The 16,649-nt window shown below is 37.0% G+C and overlaps 1 protein-coding gene and 1 long non-coding RNA gene across 2 annotated transcripts; one reads left to right on the forward strand and one right to left on the reverse strand.

Moving 5' to 3' along the window:
• Positions 1 to 1,687: 1,687 nt before the first annotated feature.
• LOC136262347 (sorting and assembly machinery component 50 homolog) lies at positions 1,688 to 13,995 on the reverse strand. The gene is made up of 15 exons (XM_066056584.1): positions 13,842 to 13,995; positions 10,440 to 10,526; positions 9,558 to 9,575; positions 9,266 to 9,367; positions 8,101 to 8,188; positions 7,423 to 7,529; positions 6,732 to 6,827; positions 6,258 to 6,298; positions 5,965 to 6,052; positions 5,662 to 5,790; positions 4,981 to 5,136; positions 4,287 to 4,351; positions 2,866 to 3,074; positions 1,927 to 2,056; positions 1,688 to 1,875 (listed from the first exon to the last, which is right to left on the reverse strand). Exons 1-15 carry the CDS (start codon positions 13,869 to 13,871, stop codon positions 1,830 to 1,832), a joined length of 1,392 nt encoding a protein of 463 aa, XP_065912656.1. The 5' UTR covers positions 13,872 to 13,995; the 3' UTR covers positions 1,688 to 1,829.
• Positions 13,906 to 15,859, forward strand: LOC136262351 (uncharacterized). The gene is made up of 2 exons (XR_010704180.1): positions 13,906 to 14,031; positions 15,121 to 15,859. It is a non-coding gene; the product is annotated as an uncharacterized lncRNA (long non-coding RNA).
• Positions 15,860 to 16,649: the final 790 nt, after the last annotated feature.

Consider the following 16,649-nt stretch of genomic DNA (forward strand, 5'->3'; position numbering starts at 1 on the left):
TTTAATGTGACTAGAATTCTTTATGATAAAAAAAACCATGTTGATCTTATTAGCATAGATTTTAGGGCACCCATAAGTTAAAGATCTTCCTATGCTCCTGTAAACCTAACTTTTATACATGATTGACTAGTAGCTTGTTTAGTAAGGTAATTGGGTACTGGAAGTAGAACAACATCAACTTGTTTAGAAACTGTATTTACTCTAAAAGGACACAAGCTAGGTGACAATGGGGATCTTAGTTGTTAAAATTTTATTTTGTGCAATTGTGCTTTTTGACTGTCCAATTAGAGTATAGAGATATAGATTGTATGTCATTCGCTTTTTCTTTTAGTCTGAGTTATTTTTTGATGAGCCATAACATTAGTGATATTCTACTTAATAGAACAGTACTCTGACATAACAGTCGGATTCTCTGATAAAATTTTAAATTGAATTTAGTTGAATCGCCAACCATAAAAATACTGTAATATTTAGTAATGCTGGGATATATTCCCACGATATACTGTGACTAAAGTAGATTGGAAGCATAATAAACACTATGAATTTTTTCCATGTTGAATTTCTGAGATTGTAAGGTAGGATGCACATTGAACGGTTACTGTGATACTTGTGTCTAACTTTCTTCATTCATGGTGACTGATTGTTGCCATCGTTCGTCTGCTCTCATTAGGGGACTCTCCTTCTAGTCTCACATGATCCTCAAATAGGATGCATGTCACTATACTGTCTGTTTAGAGTACACTGCATGCGTAATGTAATTTCCTGGGTGTATGACTAGAGTATTCCTCTCTTTGTCTTTCTCGCTCACCAATAAAGACATTAGAGCTGGTACAAGATCTTGTGTGATTTCTAAGTTTAAAAAAACTAACATACTGTATTCCGTGGGACTAAATGCACATTCAATTGTAATACAGTGGAACCCCTCTAAAAAGGACAATTTATATTTGTCCTGTGAAATGAGGTGTCCTAAGTTAAGGGGTGTATAAACTATTAGTACTATTGCTTTGGGACCCAGATAGACACAATTCAGGGGTGTCCTTTAAAAGGAGTTCCACTGTATGAGGTTATATTTTCATGGAAAACACAAACCCTACTATTTAGTACTGTATTACTTAATGATATTTCAAGTCTTACTTTTTTATGGCCATCATCAGTGTGTTGTATTGCAGGTCTTGTTTTGGAGCAGCATTTCTCTATGTCTGTTTCCTGATATTATCAATAGTGCTGATCATATACCATCGACGGAAGAAGACGGTTTAATATTATTGTACTACAACTGTATTTGCTGTGTTGTGTGAGGTTTATGATCAAATGTACACATACCTTATATGATTGTGTGGTATAGAGTTGTGTGCAGCTGCACATGTTGGTTTCACTCTGCTAATTGGGTTGATGTCAAACCATAGCTGACAATAGACATTTACAGGCAGCTTCTTGGGAATCAGCGAATACGTAGTACTTGGCAGTTAAGCGTATATTCTTAAGACACCATAAAGCAGGCTTTTTCTGAGGGAGAGATCTTCACGGATTAGCTGCTATTCATGAAAATAAAATTTGCAGCTCTATTTAATGCACAAAAGATTGAAGTAAAAATTTCCACCCTTGAAATTTTGGATGGTACAAAAAAAACCCACTAAATGGTATCTTGAACAAACGTATGGCCACTAGTAAACAATACACAAGTATGCATGCATAATTTATTTTGTCATCACTCTGTTAGGTAGCTATACACGTTATAAGATTGTTGAATTATGTACGCTTGTAATTATAACCAAGTAGCTGTCACAGAACAACACAAAAACATGTTATACGGTTTTCAAAAATTAGCATTACAAAAATTCAATGCCCACACCTAACTGAAGTCCAGGCAGTAACCTATTATGGGGTAGACCCAAGTAAGTAACTGAATTACAATGATGGGAGTACCTGTCATGTGACTGAGCTTTTAGTGGTATACAATAGTTCAACTCCACCCTGCCCATTCCAATATTGAACAACAGTCCAAAACCGACTGATAATCTATTATGAGTAAGTAGTTCTGTAGGAGACCAGCCACCTGCAATTATATGATGTTGACAATTGAACATGTTTGTATGTAGGGTTGTGTGATAATATCAGGTAGAGCATAGCTATTAACACGTGTGGTTGCGACTGCTGTATTAGAGAGTATCTTGATCTCATTACAGTATATACTATGCAGTAGTAGGGGGCGTGGTACAATACCTTGTTTTTATTGAGCTAGATTGTTGAGGGGCATGGCCACAGCATTGAGGTGTGGCAATGTGCTCTGATTGTTTAGGGGGCATGGCCCACTACAATCATTTTATAAGCCTGCTACCCCATACTATCAAGGATACTATAGTCCGTCAACCACCTCAAATAGTTTCATGACATCTAAATATACTCCTTTAAGGAAAGTGTTGATATTGCCTTTATATGGTTTCCTGGTATGAAGACGATGACCTTTTACTGGAAGATTAAAGCAGACATTTGTCAGAACCACAAAAGGCACATCCCACCAGTGAGTTTTTTTTGTTGTGGCATAAAACAGTGCCTGTGCGCTGCTTCGTTTGGCCTCTAGCCTTGTGACTGTGGTCAGTACCAAAATATGGGTTGTGATGATTTGTTTAAAATTCAATATCCGGCTGCCTGTTAAATGTTTTCTTGTTTTTAATGCTGCGTTTGATGTTGAATGGAGTAAGACTATTCCATGAAGGTGATTTTTAACAAGTATGATATTTCAATGATGGTTTTCAGACACAGCATTTGTAGTAGTGTGCATCGCTTTAGGGGAGGACTCTACTAAACACTGTTTGATTCATTTGTATATACAAATAACCATTATTACAGATGCATCATCCATACCTATACCATAGCCAAACAGCTTTCCAGTAGTTAGGAATGCATGAAGTTTAATATAACGGTTAATCTGTCCATGGATAAAAGGTAGTGGATGGTAGAGGTGTAATCCAACAGCCCAGTATATTTCTCCTCCAAGGCTATACCCTGACTCATGAGGACCTACTCCCCACATGCCAAATCCTCTTAAAGTTGTTGTACCACCAAGAAAAAACCTGCAACAAATGGAACATGCAAGTAGAGATATTTGCTTAATACTCAGTATGTAGGGATCATGAAGGTTTGGGGCCAAAACATCACCCAAAAACCAGCCTCACTTTTCCTTTACCACAGCTTGGTAGGCATAATCAAATCCAAATGTGCTTTCAGAGTAACCTCAAACACTTCCAACAATGGAATTTAATTTCTGAAGTTTCTATTAACTGACTAACTATCTGACTGACTGATGCTTTCAGCCATCAACCGACTATGGTTAAGGCTATGGGGTGGATTACTTCATTTTTTAACATCACTTAGGTCTGAAATTTTCCATTTCGCCAACTGCAGCACCCACAGTGCATGCGTCATTGACTTAATCTTTGTCCTCCTTTGTGTCCCATTTCTTCCTCTACTACTGCACAGGTGTTGATTTGTGGGTAGCACATCGTGGCTTTTGTGCTGACTATCATGAGAATCCTCCATGATTTCCATAGTGACTGGATTGAGTGCAGCCAGTTCTTGTACTGTTTTTAATACTGGAACATAGCTGAAGCGGAATGGTCACTTCACTTTTCAGTACTTGAGAGTTGGGACATGCATCCAGTCACGAAATAGATTTTTATAATGTCTGGCACTATTCTTTCCTTTGACACAGTAGGCACTGACTCACAGCCATGAATCATGTCACAAAAAGCAAAAAAAAAAAAAAAAAAAAAGTTAGAAATTTTACATGTGCGCAGATCCAAAATAAAAGCAATGAAACAAAGGAGGTGTCACCTGCAGTTATACTGTATATGAGTCAGAGACTGATGTAAGAATTAAATGTCCACTAGTATAGTTACAGGTGTAGACAACCTCCCTTGTATTGTCTTACACTCATTCAATAGAGACATGTAACCTGTACAGCAGGGAGTCAGATCGCAACTATGTTAGAAAACTTCAAAAAAAAAAAAAAAAAGCTCCCAGACCAGGTAGTGACTTTAAGTGCTTTGCGTTAACTATTTCAAGCCAACAGCTAGTGAAGATATTACATTAGTACAATATCAAATACCTGAATACATATAAGCTTGTAACAAAATTTTCATACAAGTGCATTGCCAACTAACGAAACATTACCTATACCAATATGGCCTTAACACATGTGCAGGGTTAGCAGTAAGACTATGAGTATACAAAACAAGGTTTCACGAATATTTTACCCTATGTGTTCATGAGGGCAAGTTCATTACCTGTCATTAATACGGCTGGCAGTGATTGGTCTCATTGTTCCTGCCCAGAAAGTCAGTGATCCAACCTATGAGGAATGAAAATTGATAGTGAAGAAGATTTATGCTTTATTAGAATAGTCTCAACTTGTCTTGAGTGGGGGTGTGGTTTGTCATGTTTAGTTATCTACAGCAAAACTGTAGCTGATTGCAGGATGGTCATGGAATGCTCTGATCATTTAGGGGTGTGGTCACACCATGCAATTGTTTTAGAAGTGCAGCTACACGTATCTACTCCACTAACAGTAAACATACAAATACGCTCCTGAAGTTAGATGTACCAAGTAAAAGTGATTTTTATTGCGTAGAGTTTCTAGATGGTTTTTAGGCAGCAATTTGGGCAGCACCTGTCATTTTAGGGGGAACTCTACTAAACAGTTCTATTGTACTGTTTGATAGTCAGTTTCCACAGTTATCAGTTTTTTAGAGGGTGTTTTGATGGTCTGACTTGGGTAATGGAGATCACTAAGAAATGAGAGTCAAGCAACAAGTCAATATTTGGTAATGATTTTTGTTATCACTAAATTTAACATAATGCACAAAAAACTGAGAGTGTGAAACATACATACACAATACAGCAAGTCTTGTAGGGAAGATACCAAAATGTGTGGAGGTTGTTGACATCATCTGGATAATACACATGTAATATATTATTTACCAAATTATTCCATATTTGGTGATACAATGCTGAATGTATCTCTGCTTTGCCAAACACAGTGTCTCCACCGATGCCAGCAAATTCTTGAACAACACGAGCATAATATCCTTTATAAGGATCCATTGGATCATCCCTTCTGTCTGTTTCTATTGTATGCTAAAGAAACGATAAAGAGACAAGAATTGATCGAGAAACATCACTACAACCACAAATCAGACTTTACCACATGTATATTACCAGGAGTTCATAAACAGCAATGACATGTATTTTGTGTTGCTACCATTGCGCATGTATACAGCAACACTTGGGATGGTACCTGATGACAACTTCAGAATTGTAAGATATTGTATTGTCCACGGAGTGTTGCAAATAAGTTTGTGAATCACTAATTTTCCTGTAAATAGTTTTTTTTAAGTTCATAGTGTAGTGCTAGCATGCATGGTAGCATTGAGTCCAGCTTGTATCAATTAAGTTAAGGGACTTTTTATTATCACTAGTCAAAAAAGTGTATACATACGTACATACAAATATAAATACAAGGAAGAGGAAACAACAGAATTGCTTGATGTTCAACTTTCACCATTACATCAGCACATATCTGAAAAAATATTTTTCTCACGCTGCAATATTTTGTCACATTTAACTAAAGCACAAAGTATAAAGAAACAGTTTAATTCTTACCATGATTGATGATTTCAGAGAATGACCAGCTTGTGACCTCACTTGAATTGGTACATTACTAGCAAATCCAAATATTTCTCTCCAATCACAATTCCAGGATAACTTGTGATGTCCCAACCAACTAGTAAACTATATAATAAATAACACCATGATTTACTGAGCTATATGTGTTAATAACAGGTAGGATATTGGGTAGTAGGGTATACAACAGGTATCATTGCTCTATGTGTTCTGGTTTGGTCATTTACCATCTCAACATTTACAGTTTTATACTTGTAGTGATAAGACATATTATGTGTGTACCGAAAGTTGTGCTAATGATCCGATGACATTCTCCTGGAATCCACTAAATGGATGATCAAGTTTGGTATGCCCACATGTTAACAATAACCTATAAAAAACATAACACAACATAATGTAATTAAGAACACTGAGAGTTTAACACTGTTGATTGGTTCAAAATGTCAGAATTTTAAAACACCGCTATCATAATACACTTTCCAGTGATACTTTCACTTCAAAAGTATACACATGTACTCGGGTACAACAGTACAACTACAGCAAAACTACGTGTAGAGTTACATATAACCACATACCTTTTATTCAAATCTGCATAATGCATTTTATGAAACTCCATCTAAAACACACAATATCAACAAACCTGTAAAACACACTGTACACACATACAGTATAGTAGTTAAAAAGCAAACATATTCTTATCTAGTTCAATATAGTGCCCACCAACTAAGTAACATTACTAATATATATAAATATATAGTCGTTAGGCTATATTTACATTGGTATGCTGACTGGAAATACAGTAGCATAATTCTAGCATAACATGAGCTGGCTTTGTTTCATATTTGAATGAAACAACGATATACTCTAATAGAACAGTCAGTTACTATAAAATGAAACACCCTAATACAACAACCACACATAGGACACGTGTTTTATTATTGAGCACTAGGATGAGCACAGTTGTGGAACAATGGAGAGCAGCATTATAGGGCCAAAAAAATTGCTCACAAGTACAATGCAATACTTACACAAAATGGTGAATCCCTTACTTGTTGAGAATGTCCAAAATGAGGCAGTGTCGTAGATGAGGTCAACTTGAACACTTCTGCTCTGCCAAACACATTTCTCATAGAAGCAGACAGTGACTACAAAATATATGGTAACAATTCATGAGACATCGTGTATTCACGTATGCTCAAAGAGTAGCTAAAGTGTTATGTTAAAACTGGACTGAAAAGCTTGTATTGATGAAATTATGTGCGGAAATGATGCATAAAGTTAACTACTGTACAGAATATAATAACCAACAGAATAGTCTAATACTACATGAACATAACAATCATTTGGAATTTGCTAATTTCAGATACGTCAATAAATATATAAGGTACTCTAATAGGGAATCAAATAATATTTACAATACAGGCTGACTTGGTCATGTGATTTACTAAACTTTATTACAGGGTTTTTAGACTATTATGAAGGATACAGTGTGTGAATGAAGAACTTTTAAGTTTTAGTGAACTGCTGTGGGAGATTGGTACACTGGTCTTACAATATGCCAAGTTTTGGACATTACTTTTCATTACATTACATTGAGTGCACAGGCCTTTTTAATACAGTGAACACAGTAAAAAGGCAAAGCAAAAGTAAGTATGACAATTACCATGGTTCTGCCAACACTGGTCAGCAGTGGCCAAAGTGTTCACCGCCACATACAACAATATCATGTATTTCACTTACAGCATCACCAGACTGTGTTCCAGCATGTGCAGACACACCAAGATGTAATCTACTCTTCTCCTTGACAAAAAATGTCACTTCTAATTGACCCTTCTTTGCTCCAGGTCCTACACACGTTAAACAAACCATTGTTACACTGTACATACACAACCCAGACTATTGAACCAGCCTAGAAAAAGCATATAATATAATGGTGTTGATGTTATGATAAACTCAATATAGCCAAGAGTTAAGAAGCAAAACACGACTGCAGTTAAGCTGCTATAGGGACTAGAACTACAGAATAACTAGTTTCATCATTCTAAGGTCTGACAAATTAATAGATTTATAAAAGTATGTAAACTAGGTGGGAGTACAGCTAGGCATCGTTAATGAAACAAGGTAAGATAGCTGGAATGTAAACCAACACAGTAAGACAATTTGGGTTGTACTGGCAAATTAAATAACATATATGGAATTGCATAAACATCATTGAAACAATGGGATATTGCCAGAGTAACCCATAAGATTGCAGTGTCACTGTAAACCAGTTCTGCTTAATTCACCTTAGGGAATTGTGGTTTAAGAATTGATAATACAGTCTTAATCCTTGCTATGTTATGAAACACCAAACCCTCCCAATCAAATAATTATCAATACCAAGGTGAACAAGAGTACAAATGACACCACAATGCGTACCTTTTGCAGTGTCCAGCACTACCTCCACATTACGAAACACATCTAAAGTTTGTAATTTATCTTGAACATCTTGAACTCCTATCAGAATCTAGAGACATACACATATATTATTAACTGCACCTACACATCTCTTATTGACTGTGTTACACAGCACAACTATTGAATCAACAATGCAGAAGTGTTGTTAATATCATATGTATACCTATGATCATTTCAGATGCAGCCTTTCATGCCGATTATGTCTTTAGACTATATTTTTTTGCTATGCTTCAGCATACTCAACCAGGAGATTGCTAAATTATTATACTCGGCACTACAGGTTATCCAATTGTACAATTAAGCTACTATCAGACAGTTGGTACCTTTCAATGCATAATCAAACCAGGTTGTGAGCATGGCTACAAACACAGTTGGCTTGACCGTGTGTGTGTGTGTGGCTGGCTGTAAGTTAAAATACAACATTATCACATTCTCCTTCAAGCTGGCATAATGAAACAAAAGGATACACTTCAGATGAACATTCCCAAGTAATTATTGCAGGGTCTACAGGTGTATAATCTTCATACTTTGCACAAACTCTACCTTGAAAACTTTTACTCGTATGAATGCATGCAGACAACTCACATGGATGTTAGTAGAAAATCAAAGTACCGTAAATGACAAAAGTTTGGTACGACTTATGTTTGGCAAATCAGCACATGAAGCAGGTTGGCGGATAAATGTTTGGCAAATTTAAATATCTAATGGTGAATGAAATTTGGCATATTTGCTTCAATTCACCGAATTTGCCAAACTTTTGTCCTTTACGGTAACTTTTCAGGTTATTTGCAGAACAGAAACGCAATCAATCAAACATGTCAGCAAAGATTCAAATATTCCAAACTAGCAAGGGTTGTGTTTAGCAGTACTCCAGCAAAATTATGTACTACAAGATAATTGTAAAACGATTAAGACAAAAATCACCAGGTTTCATTTTAAATCCTCACATGAAATACACATGTGATTGTGTTGTGTTGTTATGGTTTTCACGAGCATATGGTAGTAATGGCCCGACATGTGTGTGTGTACAGATTGCCTCAAGCACACATTTCATACTGTACCTTGTAAGTGCATAATCTGAGACAGTATACAAGTGAGCGTGCATGACACACAATAAATCACTTACACTCTGTAAACTATCAGCTAAGAACAAAGGCTTGATTTGTTCCACAACAATATCATTCTTTGTTTTGCATAAACCAGACACTTTTAATCGTTGTATCTTTAACTACAAAAAAGTACAAGTACATATATGTAAAGCATTGCCAATAACAGACAGTACAGCTACGCATGTGTACATGGTAAAAGTTCGATGGTGTTTGTACAATGAACTAATGACAACTAGATAAATTTCCATTGCTCACATGACCAGTCACATGTCCACACCTACAGTGAGTGCATACACACAATGAACCAACCTTTAGATTATCAACAGCCTACAAAAATAAATAAATATATTATTATGTTACAATTGTATTACTGTACGTACATATAGAATGGAAAAGGTAAAAACTACAAGTCACATGTACTGTGTGCACATTCTTTACACAGTACAGTATACAGTACTCTTACTGGCTATCCAGCACCTGATGGTCTCAGGTAGTGGCAAAAATGTGAATTCTTTGAAGACCATACATTTACTGTGACATTCATACCTTAGTTCAAAAACTTGATGTGGCAACTATCTAAACTCTACCACTACTCAACACTCGAAAACAATGCTTAAGCTCATAACTGATTGTGGCACCACTCAAGTGTAGCTACTGTTGAAAGTGCGGCATTTAAGTAAATATACTTATGTACAGTAAAACATACACCGGCCTACACTTAAAATAATCTAACTGAACAATCGTCTTCAATTTCAGGGCACAGATAAACATTACCGGCCTACAGTAATGTCAAAAATACCTCAAGAACAAGAAAGCACATATAACACATACATATGAGCAAATAAGCACAGTGTTAAAGACGTGTATCATAGAATTGACAAATAGGGATGCAACAATACAAGTAAATACCATATTGTGTATTTATTGCAATATTTTGAATACTACACATGTCTGTATACTGAGATACAACAGACAGTGATACCCACAAGTCAAATATGTTTACAAGTAAACTAGTACTTCAGTAGCTACTGGTCACCACTAAACTGTCAATAATTACTTTCTGGTGACTTTGATGTCTAGATACCATTAAAAGGGTGGCAACAAACCATATTACACAAAATCCACATGGAACATTCAGGTACAAAATAAAGAAACAACACATACAACTGTGTTAACCTAATCAGTACTCACCACAACTCCAACTTCTTTCCTCACAACAGGAGCAACAATGTTTTCCACATCTTCATGTATGGGGAGGTTGGTACGAGATGTGTCCTCCTACAATAACAAGTTGATACAGTTGCATCTATGACCCAAACTTACTGCATTTACAATCTGCAGCACAATTGTGTAATCCAGTTCATAAAACCACAACTATAAACTTGGAAAAAAAATGGCAGAAAAGATTGGAGGATGGTCCGCATTGTAAGCCTATGACATAAAATTACACATCCAAGCATTGTTCTAGCTTGTTTAGCAGCTAGAAAAGAAGCGCATTGTACTGAGAAGGTTTGTAAGGGTGCTGGGATGCTCTGGTATGGATATACAATCCATCTTTAGATTATTAAGAGGAGTGAAGGTTGAATTAGGTCAACCTTTTCTTTGAGATCATAAGATGATTGATGACGTGTGACCAACTTTCTCTGGATACTGTGAAAGGTCTGTGTAAACAACTTAATCTATACATGATAATATAATACATAAAGCTCATAGGCAGTGGAAACGGGGCCCCCCCCCCACTTTTATGGGGCAATGTTTGCAAGATAAGATCAAGATACTCTAATAGAGCAGTCAAGTACTCTAATAGAACAGTCACTTTTACATTTCCTTTAAAAGTTTTAACTGCAAAAAGTGCCAAAAACATAGTGAAATAGTCTACTCCCTCAGAGCTTTTAAACATTTTCCTGGGAGTAAGCCCCCAGACCCGTATGGATAGCATTTATATCTGTTGTATGCTTCATACTCCATTGTGTACATTTCACTGTCAAAAGTTGGCCCCCTCACTCTTTGGCCTACTCCACCACCCCCGATACAGGTTTTTGCAATTGAATTTAGCACCTTTGCAATTAACTTCATCCCGTTTGCAAATGAATTTGTCGGTTTTGCAACTGATTTAGTCGCTTTTGTATTAGAACTCTCACGTTTGCACAAGAATTTATCCATAACAAGATTGGCAGCTGCAGTAAACACGAAAACAAGATGTAGCAGCTGCTCCATAATCTTGTTGAAGTACAACTGTTGTAAACAACTCTTTATAAGGTGATTTTTTAATATAATTTTTCTGTTACAGCTTCTTCAGCAACATTCCCAATTGTACTTTGCCATTAGTCAAACACCGTCTGGTGACAATGCTCGAGTTTCTTGGGACCGGAAGTGCGGTCCAGCCAAAATATTGGCTGGCCAATCAGAATCGACGAGTTGCATAATCGCATGAATGTATTGGAAGTAGACGAAAAAGCAGACTATTTAAAGCCATTTTATCAGAAGTTACTCACCTAGGTTGTCCAAGATGTTTGTTGTCAAGTTGTTTTTCCGATCTCACATTATGAATCGTGACTCGACGTTAACCAGAAATGAAATGCGTCCTCTACTAATACAATGAATGAAGAGATCGCATCTAGTAAATTCTCTATTCTGAGTTTTACTTTATTCCTACCCATTTTCGAATGGTTTTTTCACTGTTTTTAAAACGATTATGCAACTCCTCGATTCTGATTGGCCAGCCAATATTTTGGCTGGATCACACTTCCGGGCCCAAGAAACTCGAGCATTGTCACCAGACGGTGTTTGCGCATTAGCACGAGCCCAGTTGGGCACGAGACTACTTTGCCATTGGCAATGGGTGATGAGTGTGGTCACTCGTGAACAAGTTAATTAGCTTGACAGACAGCTAATGGCTTCGCGCATAACCAGCCTCAATTACTCTCCAGTGTCTCAAGTGGTATTCTCCATGGCGAAAATGATTCACCTTGTGATGAGCAGCTGGTTTCTTGCAGTTAATGTAATTATGATGAATCCTTGTGCAAACACGACTAATTCTAATGCAAATCAATTGCAAAACTGATGGTATTAATTGCAAAACTGACGCAAACGGGACAAATTCTACTGCAAAGGCAACGAACTCTACTGCAAACGGGACGAAATCAATTGCAAAGGTGACGAATTCAATTGCAAAAAACCTGTAAAGCCAAAAAGCTGTCTGTCTGTCTGCATTCTGACTTTTTCTTCTCAGTGCCACCTTTTCACGACACACTTTTTCATCTGTCCACTATTGATGACGCTTACTCTGCAATATGTGCACATATCAACACGATTCACACACGGAATTAAACACTCGCCATCTGGCTAAGTCGCAAAGTTTATTGCTTCTACATGCATTCCTTCATCCGTTACAGCACGTTGAAGGCCATGACTTGAGCTGCATTCCATTGCTAACCACACAATAATCAGCTCAACTGGTAAAGCACCTCCCTGAGATACTGTTGTGTAGGGTGAGGGTTCAAATCCTGCCAGTGACAAAACTATTTTGTTTATTTTATATACCTTTATGGTGCATACTTTTTCTAACTACACTTTTTTTTTGTCAAAATAAGTTCATAGCATCCTGGTATTGCTTCATAGCATATGGACTGTTGGAAAAGTATATAGTAGCACATTTGATAAGTATAGGGCAGGCATGGGCAGGCCAATTGGGTACATGTCCATTTGTGTGTGTGTGTGTGTGTGTTTGTCTCATGTGTTCTATTAGAGTAAGTGCCTTCCCTTTGTAACTCAATTCTTTGTGATACTTGCCTCTTTGTTGACCACATTACAGTGCCTGCATGATAGGACTGCACCATATAATTTGCACATGTCTTGATAATTATTGGCTTGGCTTACATGCAATTCTGCTGTTTAGTTAACCTGCATGTTCACATCACTCCAGCTACTGTTGCTAAGGACACGCAACAATTCTGCCAGGGGAAAACTTGCTTTATCTGTACGCCATCTTCTTTTGAAGTTGTACAGTAATGACAAATAATAATAAAAATTACTTTGCGCTTGCCAGCAACATACCACCAACTGTTAACAGACATTTTTTCCATACCCACATTTTTTTTTAAAAGGTGTGTTCGTGAGTCTGTACCCACATTAACATAGGTAGGTCTGACCGCGGTCATAGTCTTGACCAGCTAAAATTTTGCTTTGACCTGTGACTAAGAGCCTTTTTTTCCAGTGTGTAATCTGTGACTTAGTGACGATATTTCAGTAATTTTCGATTGTGGGTTGAAAATTTTTGCCGTTGACTGGGCATGAATTTGATGGCCTTGACCTGTGACTTACGAGTTTGACCGTGGTCACAGATCTACCTACAGTGAGTACCTGTGTGTCACCCCCTTGATTAATCCAATAACTGCAATAATAATGTAGCTCCCCTTTGTTCAGATTAATAATTGTGCCAGTGTCTGTAAGTGATAACAGATATTAGACCTAAAAGTGGAGGCCTGAAATCATTTTCCCTGGAATGATCACCTTACACATTTAGACAGCTTTAGACATGTAATGTCCAGCAAAGCTGTCTAATTCCATACATGACAATAATGTATAACTCACGTTGTTTCCCTTAGCATCATCTCGTCCCATCGATGCACGTTCTTTCTTCTTTCGTCGAGGTGCTCGATATTTAGAAATTAATCAAGATTTTCTTGTCACTCTGAGCTCGCGTAAAAATGTTATGTTTCGTGATGGATTATGTGTGTTGGGTAACTGTAGCGTGCAGTTCGATATTCGTGAAGTAGAGCAGGTAATTATGTAGTTGGTATACTGTCAGATACGTGGTCAGATGGTTCTAGCCGGGGTTATATGGTTCTGTACACACTAATTATAAGTGCTGGGTGAGAAATTATACTAGCTTTTTTTGGGGGCTAGATGGATTGCTCTTTTTGTTTGTCACCCTTAAGCTTGTTGCCACTATCCTTGAGCCTTGTGGTGTCAATAGTCTCGCCTGTCATTGAGATCCCTGTCATTGGGTATCGCTTTTCCCGGGTAACACCCCTACCTAATGACGGGGTGTTTATATAGGTTGGTTGACAGAATGGGCCATACCAAGTCAGCATTTCTGCATTCCGCTTACTATGTACGTGTTGAGCTGGATCCTCAAAAACATTTAATAACTCACGGATGCAATTACACACAATCTTGAAACTGATTTGGCTCATTTGTGGCACTGCTTGACCTGCAGAAAATGTTCTTTTGTTTAAATGCCTGATGCAATATTTCTGACCAATCAAAGTTTTCACCATACATTTCCTACGGGAAGCCATAAAAGCAACAGTATCATTACAACCCTTTCCCAAACTTGTAATGAAGTCAAACCACACGTGTCTGTTACGTTGTTGACACTTTTACTAATCATCTGGTTGGCTGAAATGTTAATTCTCTTGAGAAAAAAATCTACTTTTTCGTTTTTAGCTGTTTTTCAGTATACGATGCCATCAATGTGTGCACAAAGGACTAACTTTTGTCCTTTGTTGCATCCCATTCCTATCTGCTTACGATACAGAGCTGTCGATTTACGGGTTGTCTGTCATTGACTTCTTGTGTTCTCTATCATGTCAGAATATAAAGAGAATTGTCTGTAATTTTATATCACACCTTCAACTGTCAAAGCACATCAGTGGATTGATTACAGGTGACCTTAATGTATTCTCCATATTTAAGGATGGCACCATTGATGCAGTGTATAGAAAAGTTATAAAATGTGTGAAAAAATAGGAATTTTACAAACTGGGGTATAGTGTCCTTCAGGTGATGATCACTTGTTTAAGCAGACTTTACTGTAATGATCCCTACTAGCTTACACTTCATGTATATGTCTATACAATACCTGTAGGATACTACATACTTTGTATGGAAAAGAAAATAGAAATGAAAAGAAAACATTGTTCTACCAAATCAGATGTGCATAATAGTCACACCATTACAGAACCAGTTAAGACACTTCATCCTGTAGTACATGTAGAAGACTACATGAGAAACAGTTCAGTTGTTGAAAAGTCAGTTTCTGAATTACCACATTCTAAGACACAAAAACTAGATCATGTGCAGAATTCTTGTGATGAAAACCGATGTGACTTATCATCATCACCACCACCAGCTACAGTGGATCATGAATCAGAACAGTGTAAAGGTGTGGTAGACAATAGTAGCGATCAGGTAGATCATGAGTTAGAAGATGAAGTGCCTATTAAGGTGTCTTCAGCTCAAGATAAAGAATTAAGAAGAATAGCAAGATTGAAACAATTGGAGAGGATGAAAGCAATTGAAGCTGCAACATCTAGACAACAGAGATATAACAAAAGAGTAAACAGCACAAACCCTATGAAAGTTTCATCGAAGAAAGTGAAGTGGAAAAAAGATTTAAGTGTCTATCACATTTATAATGATGATTCAAGTTAGGTGTACCTTATAAATCATTCTTTTACCCTTTATACTATGTTGAATATTTATAATTTTTGATCTGTATAATATATTATAAATTATCTGTTTCTGTAAGGCATTGCTGGATATGTAGCTTTCGGTGTAACTACATGTGTACATTACTTGACATGTATATGTTTGACCCAAAGTGATTATTACTTCGTTCCACAAAAGAATATTAGCTATAGTATGAGTAAAGGAGTACTTAAGAGGCTAAATTTTATTTTTATGTACTCTTGGCTATAGCAATATTTATAAAGTTTTATTTTAGTCATTGATGGTGGTGTCCATGGCGTATGTCAACAAGAGCATTGGCCTGGTAATCAAAAGACACATATTCAATGCCTGGTTATGCCAATTTATTGTTGGAGTTTCTCCAGTGTATCCAGCTGTATATGTGACCAGATTTGACAAAACCAGGCTTCCGCACACATCCAACTCTTTAATTTGAACGTGACAACTCAGTATGCTATTGACCTACAATTTTGACACAATGCTATATAGCGCGCTAGCCTTCATTGTGTCCCTCCCTGATGGCAAATGCAACACGTGTGCTGGGTCATGTGATCACTACGAGTACTTGAGTACCAATTTTACTACCTGAGATCCTTAACAAGTACTTGGGTATTTGCAGTATTTGTTTCAGCCCAAAAATGAACAATATACTCAACCAAAGCAGCTACTCTCTTATAACATTCTTTGTTGGTATATCATTGCATTTTGCAATAACAGGTCCAAATTTGAAACTGATAGCATACTCCTACATTGAGTTATGGTCCTATAAATTCATAATCTGGATGTGTGTGGAAGCCTGGTTTTGTCAAATCCGGTCACATATATAATGGGGATCTGGTCAACTGGGGAAGCAGCCCACCCAGTTGTATCATCAATGGGTACCTGGTGTTTACTGAGGAAGCAAATGTCCAACTGTAGTTGTCTCAC

The sequence above is a fragment of the Dysidea avara genome, chromosome 7 (assembly GCF_963678975.1).
Source record: "Dysidea avara chromosome 7, odDysAvar1.4, whole genome shotgun sequence".
Lineage (NCBI taxonomy): Eukaryota > Metazoa > Porifera > Demospongiae > Dictyoceratida > Dysideidae > Dysidea > Dysidea avara.

Excerpts from the sequence above, each read along its gene's own strand:
- LOC136262347 (XM_066056584.1), bottom strand. The coding sequence starts at position 13,871 with ATGGGACGAGATGATGCTAAGGGAAACAAC. Across the intron at positions 7,530-8,100 it reads AGTGCTGGACACTGCAAAAG|GACCTGGAGCAAAGAAGGGT; the intron begins GTACGCATTGTG and ends TAACGTGTGTAG. Across the intron at positions 4,352-4,980 it reads ACCAAATATGGAATAATTTG|GTTGGATCACTGACTTTCTG; the intron begins GTAAATAATATA and ends CATTCCTCATAG.